At 43.9% G+C, this 8,933-nt stretch overlaps 1 protein-coding gene across 1 annotated transcript; it reads right to left on the minus strand.

The window, feature by feature from the left end:
* Nucleotides 1–2,073: 2,073 nt before the first annotated feature.
* On the minus strand, nt 2,074–8,659 carry LOC130419781 (uncharacterized). The gene is made up of 2 exons (XM_056746750.1): nt 7,252–8,659; nt 2,074–2,542 (listed from the first exon to the last, which is right to left on the minus strand). Exons 1-2 carry the CDS (start codon nt 7,918–7,920, stop codon nt 2,417–2,419), a joined length of 795 nt encoding a protein of 264 aa, XP_056602728.1. The 5' UTR covers nt 7,921–8,659; the 3' UTR covers nt 2,074–2,416.
* Nucleotides 8,660–8,933: the final 274 nt, after the last annotated feature.

Consider the following 8,933-nt stretch of genomic DNA (forward strand, 5'->3'; position numbering starts at 1 on the left):
CAATGGTCACTGTCAGATATTTCGATTTTTTGTACATTTTCCTTCTTGGCCTAACATCACTTGCTGTCTTTTATGACATGTATGATGTCATCTAGTCGGTTGCGAAACGAACAACTGATTTCTGGAAATCAGAGCGTAAATAAGCAATGGATACTGAAGCTGTGTATTTGCATGGATTTTCTAGACTAATGCAAATATTTAGTACTCATCGGGGTTGCTAATGCACCTCCACTATTAGTATTTTAAATTTTTTACAGTCAATGGTAATTTACTCCTTTAAGTCTGACTATTTACTAGTTTGTACATTGTCTACTGAAACTCAGAGATTGCCTTTAAACAGATGTCCTCATCGTTTACATGCAGAATTGTTTCAGTTCACTGTATTTCCCATGACAGTGTCCCACATTTACCGAGACTATACAGTATATGACAATGGTCTCTCAGTTTTTGAAGTGGAAAAATATTCGATGACACCTTTGGGTTGTCGGCAGCCTCTGTGGTGGCAGACTCTGTCACCTCTTGTCTTAACACATGAACACCCTTTAACTCGGCCTTGCTTGGCGCCGACCAGACGCACACACACAAGGTTTTAGTCTCTCCCTCAATTAATAGATAAAAAGTGTTTTCTGTTCCCTCTTGTCATCACTTCTTGTATTCAGTGCGTTCTATCGGTAGCAATTTCCCAACTTTAATGTCATATTAATAGAAACATAATGCCATGAAGTATCTTCTTTTGTGTTTTGTAGAAGAAAGAAAGTCATGAAATGAAATGAGGGCAAGTAATAGATGACAGAATTAATATTTTTTTGAGTGAACTATTGTGAGACTATAGTGAACATAGGAACTTGGCCTTGCAATCTGTTGTTACAGGAAAATATTTTTTTACAAGGTTGTGATTTTTCATGAATTCATTCAACTCAAAAAACTTAAAAAATATGAACTCTGACGGTTCACTTTTCACATTGAATAAAAAAGTGAGATTGCACGTATTCTTTCAGATTAGACACCTTGTAAAATAGTTACAAATTGCCATAAGATTGTGTTGACTTTCCACAAGAGAGCAATAGCTGGTGATGTTGGTAATAAGAATTTGAAGATGCAAGTTTTTGTAATTAAATACTCTTAAAATACTATATTTGCATTACATAACTGTATTTACCACTGTATTGTTTGTGAATACTAGTTAAAAATAGAGCTGTTTTACATCTTGGCTCAAAACTCTATTCTACAACCTAACATTCCTTTACCATTAAGCCATTCAAAACCACACAGAAAGCAAATAAGATACACTATAATGTTTAAATGTCAGTGGCTATAAAAATAGAGTTATGCTTCAGGCTGCATGTGAGCGTGCAAGACAAAATTCATAAATTAATAATGATTTCACATGATAATTTCCATTACCACTGACAGCTATATAGTCCTAGAGAGCTGCCTCCTGGTCGGACAGGCATAAGAAGAATGACACTGGGGCTGGGGTCATAACTAGTTCCCGTGGGCCGTGCTCAGATGGACTGGATGCGGTCCTGAGAACAGAGATGAGGAGATGTGTTGGCAAGCTGGAGGTCCCTTAGGGTGCGTGGGGAAGGTTCTAGCAGACCAAGGAGCTGTACCAGGTCAAACTGCTTTAGCTATTCCCATAACTTCCATGCCACATCACTTGTAAGCCAAGATTAAATTTAGACCCATCTTAAAGACTTTTATCATAAGTCTCATGCTTCTAATACTTTTCTTCTGACAAAAAGACTAATTCTCTGGAGAGTTTTAGAAGAGATCCCAACAATATCACGAGTTCCTACCTTTTAACGCTTCAACTTTATTTCCCAAAAATTTAGAGGATGCTTCATGTCAGAAATGTGTATATTTGCATGTCAATTCCCCAAAGGAACCGCACCTCTTTAATGTCCCTACTGTTTCTCATAGACAGCACTGAGAATAGATGGAGAGCAAATGCTTCCCTAACCTCTTGCTTCTCATAGCGTTCTCCTGAGATACAGATCCTACACATGTCTTCAAAGTTTCAAAAAGATCTCATCAATGTGTAACCGGGGAGTACGAGAAATAAAGCACAACCCGGCAAACTATTAAATTATGGAGGTTTAATCTGACTGCTGTTTACATACAAGTTTTACAGCGGTCGATGGGAGAAAAAGGGTTTACAAGAAATAAAATGAAACCAACCAAAATGAAACAAAATACAATGAAACAAAATACAATGAAACAAAATACAATGAAACAAAATACGGTAGTGGCCAAATGCTCGCTAGCACTCACCACGAGGTTCAATCGCCACGTGCACAACCGATCCACGTAATCCGTAATTACAACTATGCCTCAAACAACAGATCGCGACGACACGCATCACACCCAGACTGTTCCACGTTTTTCTCGCGGATCCCCGCATGCGCACACAGAGTCAGCGCACCTTATCACGTGAATAGGAGAGAAATCTCTTAAAGGGCCATACACAAATTTTACAACACAACAGAAAAATTGCATTTTTACCCCCAGGCCACACTCTCCCCTGCAGAAAGTCATTGTCCTCAATGACTTAATACATATTTTTAACCTCTTTTACAGCTTCTCTAAAGAACACAGTACCAAGGCTTGTTAATACCTGTGAAAATACTTCAGGGCTAAGCGAAACTGAATTACAAACAGACATTGGTTCCTTATACGGGTTTGAATGCACACCAGCATTAGGCCGGCTGGTTCTTCTGGGTGCAGGAACTGGTCTTCCAGACACAGGTATGTCTACCTTAGGAATAACCACACACTTAGACAAGTTACCTGACTCAGAAGCTTCCTCCACCCCCTCTGAAACAGGATAAGAGCCAACAACATAAGCCTCCTCAACTGGGCTGGCCATCTCCACATCCACACCCTCTGTCTCCTCGAGGTTTGGAACTGTCACCTCTTCTAAAACAACACAATCTGGATCAGAACCCTCAGCTTCAACCTGCTCAACCTGAGACTCAGGTTGTGGAGACGAAAAGCTGTTGTCTGTTACCACTGGTTCCACATCAGGCAATTCACAAGGACGCACATCAACTCTGTGAACTCTTTTACTGGGGCCCCCCTCAAGAGGCTCAACAGTGTACGTTGTACCCTGCACTTCTATGACCCGGTGTACCGTAGGAGCCCACGCATCCTGTATCTTGTTTCTGCCAACAGGTCTGTGACGCAAATACACCTTCTGGCCAACATCAACAGTAGGACAGTAAACCTTATCATTCAAGGAAGCAAGTCTCTCAAGAGCTTTTTGCTCTGCGAACTCTCTTGTTCGTTCATGAGCTTCCCTGAGTCTGTTCTGGTGAATTACTAACCAATCCTGTCGTCTATCCACAGTTTGTTCACGACCCAGAAGAGCATCTACAGGAAGACGTGGATCTACACCAAACAACAAGAAGTATGGCGAGTACCCTGTCGTCGCATGTGGGGTTACATTATATGCATAGACCAACTCAGGAAGGTACTCTGGCCAACGTCTCTTCTTTTCAGGGGGAAGAGTTCTCAACAACTCATGAAGCGTCCGGTTAAAGCGCTCACACTGAGCATTGCCTTGAGGCCGGTAAGGGGCAGTTCGCGTTTTCTTCACCCCATAAAATTTACACAACTCAGCTATCACCTCACTCTCAAAGTTCCTCCCCTGGTCTGAGTGTAACCTCTCTGGAATGCCATACTTCATGAACCACTCTCGGAGTAAAACCTTGGCTGTAGTGTCTGCCCTCTGGTCTTTGGTAGGAAAAGCCTGTGTAAACTTGGTAAACACATCAGTTACTACCAACACATTCTCACGACCATCAGAGGCCGGTTCAAGCAGTGTAAAATCTACAGCCACCACCTCTAAAGGCCTTGACGCTAGAAACGGTTTCATGGGAGGCCGAATCCTCGGCTGAGGCATCTTAGTCAAAATACACCGTTGACACCTTTTGATCCACCTCTCTACGTCCTCATACATGCCAACCCAGAAGCATCTCTGCCTCAACAGGTTAAGAGAGCGCTCAATACCCTGGTGTCCCATCTTGTCATGGACACTCTCCAGGATTCGTTCCTGCAAACAAACAGGTACAATCAGCTGCTGACACTCACCATGATGTAGATCATGTACAACCCTATAGAGCAACCCTTCGGACTCTGTAATACATTTCCTATGCTTCAAAAGGGACAGTACAGGCTTAGGCAGGCTGCGCCTTTCCTGATAAGTTGGCTTTCGGTTATTTTCCCAGAATTCTCTGAAACGACTGAGAAACGGGTCCTTCAGCTGAAACTCGCTCAACTCTGCTTTTGTATAGCCCGGGAGAGTGAACGTACCTCCACGAGTATCAGTCCCTTCTACTCTGACTCCACACTCTAAAGCACGAATCTGCCTCACTTTACAACACTGATCCCCAGCGGATAACAACGCTGAGTCCAAAAGTGTACCCTTATTTACCACATTGCAGATGGCAATACAGTCGTCATATTCTGCATCATCCGAGTTAACAGACTCCCCTGCAAATGGGTGTCTAGAGAGTGCATCGGCAGCAGCATTCTGCCGTCCGGGCCTGTACTTAACATCAAAGTCAAAGACGGCTAACTGGGCCACCCACCGCTGCTCTATGGCACCCAGCTTCGCTGTCTTCAGATAACATAACGGATTGTTATCCGTGATGACTACAAACTTTGAGCCTAACAGATAACCACGGAACTTCTCGGAAACAGCCCATTTGAGAGCTAACAGTTCGAGCTTCATACTACTATAGTTCCGGTCATTCTTCTCTGCATGCCGCAGTCTCCTACTAGCATACGCGATAACTCTCGTACCATCGCCTTGTTGCTGACTCAAAACTGCTCCTAGACCTTCATTACTCGCATCAGTTTCCACAATAAACGGAAGGGTGAAATCGGCATAGCCCAATATTGGAGCGGATGTAAGCTTCTCCTTCATCAACTCAAAGGCTGACTGACACTCGGCAGACCACAGTGTACAAAACTCATGCTTCCTAACTGTACCCTGCTGTTTCAGGCAAAAGTTCACCAAGTCGTGAAGGGGACCTGCGATCCTGGAAAACCCCTCAATGAACTTTCTGTAGTAACTAGAGAAACCCAAAAATGATCTTAACTCCTTCACTGTACTAGGAGTTTTCCATTGGCTCACTGCCTCAACCTTTCTGGGATCCGTACCAATGCCTTGAGCAGAGATTTGATGACCCAAAAACCTGACTTCTTTTTGCAGGAAACTGCACTTCTCAAGCTTAACCTTAAGCCCGGTTTCCTTCAGCCTATGAAAAACTACCTCTAACCTCTGAAGATGGTCTTGAAAGCTAGAGGAGTAAATAAGAAGATCATCCAAGTAGACCAACATGATCTGAAAAATCAAATCTCCCATGGCAGTTTGCATAAGGCGCTGAAATGTGGCCGGCCCATTACATACCCCAAAAGGCATACGAGAGTACTCGAATATACCAAAAGGGGTAGTGAACGCAGTCTTTGGTTGGTCTTGCTCACGCACTGCTACTTGATGGTACCCGCTCGCCAAATCAATGGTCGAGAAAAACTTTGCACCTCGCAACGCATCAAAACTTTCATCTATCCGTGGTAAAGGAAAAGCGTCTCGTTTAGTCTTTGAATTCAATTTTCTGTAGTCAACACATAACCTAAGACTACCATCTGTCTTCCGGACGATTACTATGGGCGAGGCATACGCACTATTGCTCTCCTTTATCACCCCCTTCTTAAGAAGCTTGGTGATATGTTCTCTGACCTCACAATACTGTGTGGGTGGAAGGCGTCGATATGGCTGCGAAACCGGAACATCATCTACCAGATGGATCTCGTGTTGCACTTTATCAGAGAATCCAAGATCCTCGTCAGCCAATGCAAACACATCGACAAACCTAGAGAGCAAAGCTTTTAGCTCCGCTTGTTGCTCAGCAGTACCACCTAGATTCAGCTTGTCAAAGAAAGTCGGCATGCCATTCGCCAACGCCTGTCTCTCTTCTGTTTCGACAGTTACCTCCTCCACTCCAGCTGAAATTCTCTGAAACTTAACTTCACCACAAGCGTTTGGATTTACCTGAACAGGGCAAAACGTACCCAGCCGGGCACGAGGCTGCAACCACACATCTTCTGTGGAGAAATTAACAACTGTAACAGGCAACACGGGTTTTACGTTGGACACAAGGGACGGTACCAAGATCAAACCCTCAGGTAAAGAAGAATTTCCAGATTCTAACAGCCAACTGGAAGAACCCTCAGGTAAAGAAGAATTAATTCCTCGAATCATTACTGTGGAGACCGATAAAGCAGGTATATGCACAGTTTCTTTTCCAGCTACTCGTGCAACACTTCGTTTTTCAAGTCGACTGGCACTCTGCACCTGCTGAAAGACCTCTCTCCAGTCAGACCGTAGCTCTCCACCTAGAGTGGTATCAAATTCAGCATGAACCAACTGCCTACATCGGTCTATGATATTCATGCCAATGAGTGCAGGAACAGCAGATGAACTCTGTGCATCTCTGACTACTAAAAACCCACACTCCGACAGGGTTATACCCATCGTCTCAACTTTAAGCTCGAGATATCCAAGGTAAGGGATATCTAACCCATTTGCAGCGGTAATTTTTAGCCAACCGGATGTAGAAAGCAGTTCTTCGTCTTCACCTGCTAAATGCTCTTTGAAGAACTGTTCTGAAATCGTACTGACCTGACTTCCAGTATCAAGCAAACATGAAACATCTACTCCGCAAATCTTCAAGTCAACTACAGGACACCTCCCCACAGCATTTTGGAGTAAACGGTCACGATCAGAGTTAAATTGAGTCGAGCCAATAGTCCGCCCTCGCATCGCCTGGCTCACAGCGACCGAGGGTGCGCATTTCCCTGAGGCGTGGAGGATACAGAATCCTCCCTGACTGTCTGTTTGAGCTTTCTCACGCAGTTTTTGGCTATGTGCCCCACCTCATTACACTTGAAGCAGATGGGCTGGCCATCATCTGCAAATCTGGGCTGCATTTTAGCCTTGGGGCGACTCACCACTTCAGCATTAGTACAATGAAGCGTCAATTTCTGAATTGCTTGAGTTAGTTCACCTATGGCCTTCCCTTGCTCGGCTACTACCTTTAAGACTTCTTCAAGCGTGACAGAGCTTTTCTCAATAGCCTCACAGCGGGCTTCTGCAGACTCAGAGGTTACACGATGATGAAGAGCTGCTCTGCTAACACGCAATTTGGGGTCTTCGAGAGACCACATGATTGCTTCGTCTCGTACCTCAATCAAGGTTGCTTGGGGCTTATCCCTCACAAATTTACGAAGTTCCCTTCTAAGAGATGCATCTTTAACCCCCTCTACAAACTGATCTCTAATGGCAGAATTCACATTTGCAATGGCATCTGGGGACTGCTTCACGACTGAGTTCAAGATCTGTGACAAAGAGTGAGAGTACATACGCAGGTCTTCACCTTCTAATTGCTTACGAGTATAGAAACTCTGCAGTAGCTGTGCAAGACTACGCTTCTCCCCAAAAGCATCTCTGAGGTAAGTAAAAAGATCCTCTGTTCCCTGAGGTTGAGCCCCCCTTCTTAACCTAACCTCCTCCAAAGCGGCACCCTTTAACAAAGAAAGAACGAAGTCTGCTTGATCTTCAGGAGTCTGGTTTCTAACAAGCAACACTCTTTCTACCTCTTCAATGAACTCATCCACATTTCTACCGTCTTTGCTGAATTCCCCACTAAAAGACTGAATGTGTCTTTCCCTCGGCACGTAGATATAGGACCTACTGGGCTCTCGATTTAGGCCCGCTATCGCTGCTACGGTTTCAGCATGTTTTCTACTCAATTCTTGGATTTGTTCATGAACATCATACTCATCAGGATTTACATTCTGTCCAGTAGCAGAAGTACCCGGTAAGGCGGAATCTTCATTGCTAGACTGTGACATGTTGCTGAACACAATTACAAAAGTCCACAAATACAATGTCCTTTAGATTGTTTGTCCTTGTTCAGTTCAAAGGATATTCCATCAAGAAATGTCTGCAACACTGGATCCTCTTCATGCAGTACAGACGCAACAGGCCTCTAGCCGATAGCACACTCCTGAGCTCAGTCACAGACAAACGATATCCCTGCTCTCGTCCAGCGATCCACTCCCTTGGTCAGAAAACACCCAGCCGATGTCTTCACACTGGACACTCACAGCACAGGAAATTGCTCCCCTCTGCGTCTATAAATATCTGCAACTCACCACCACCGTATTTTAACAAAAAAAAAATGTATAAAACGCCCAAGAGCTCCCAACAGTCAGATACCCCACTCCTGGTACCAAATGTAACCGGGGAGTACGAGAAATAAAGCACAACCCGGCAAACTATTAAATTATGGAGGTTTAATCTGACTGCTGTTTACATACAAGTTTTACAGCGGTCGATGGGAGAAAAAGGGTTTACAAGAAATAAAATGAAACCAACCAAAATGAAACAAAATACAATGAAACAAAATACAATGAAACAAAATACGGTAGTGGCCAAATGCTCGCTAGCACTCACCACGAGGTTCAATCGCCACGTGCACAACCGATCCACGTAATCCGTAATTACAACTATGCCTCAAACAACAGATCGCGACGACACGCATCACACCCAGACTGTTCCACGTTTTTCTCGCGGATCCCCGCATGCGCACACAGAGTCAGCGCACCTTATCACGTGAATAGGAGAGAAATCTCTTAAAGGGCCATACACAAATTTTACAACACAACAGAAAAATTGCATTTTTACCCCCAGGCCACAAATGTCTTAAACCGCAGTTTAGATTTGCTTAGACACCAATGTCTGCATTGCAAAGTCAGATATTTTAATGCAAACATTTATTTTCATATTCTTCCAATGCCCTATGCATACAACTCCACAATAGTTTATGCGTGAGCTTGTTCAGGTGATTGTAAATGTTTGTGTA

The sequence above is a fragment of the Triplophysa dalaica genome, chromosome 4 (genome assembly GCF_015846415.1).
Source record: "Triplophysa dalaica isolate WHDGS20190420 chromosome 4, ASM1584641v1, whole genome shotgun sequence".
NCBI classification, from domain to species: domain Eukaryota; kingdom Metazoa; phylum Chordata; class Actinopteri; order Cypriniformes; family Nemacheilidae; genus Triplophysa; species Triplophysa dalaica.

What these genes read in the sequence shown, in the direction of transcription:
- LOC130419781 (XM_056746750.1), bottom strand. Translation starts at nt 7,920, where the DNA reads ATGTCACAGTCTAGCAATGAAGATTCCGCCTTACCGGGTACTTCTGCT. An exon ending in CCCAAGCAACCTTGATTGAG is followed by an intron (nt 2,543 to 7,251) that starts GTACGAGACGAA and finishes TAAGTCATTGAG; the next exon opens with GACAATGACTTTCTGCAGGG.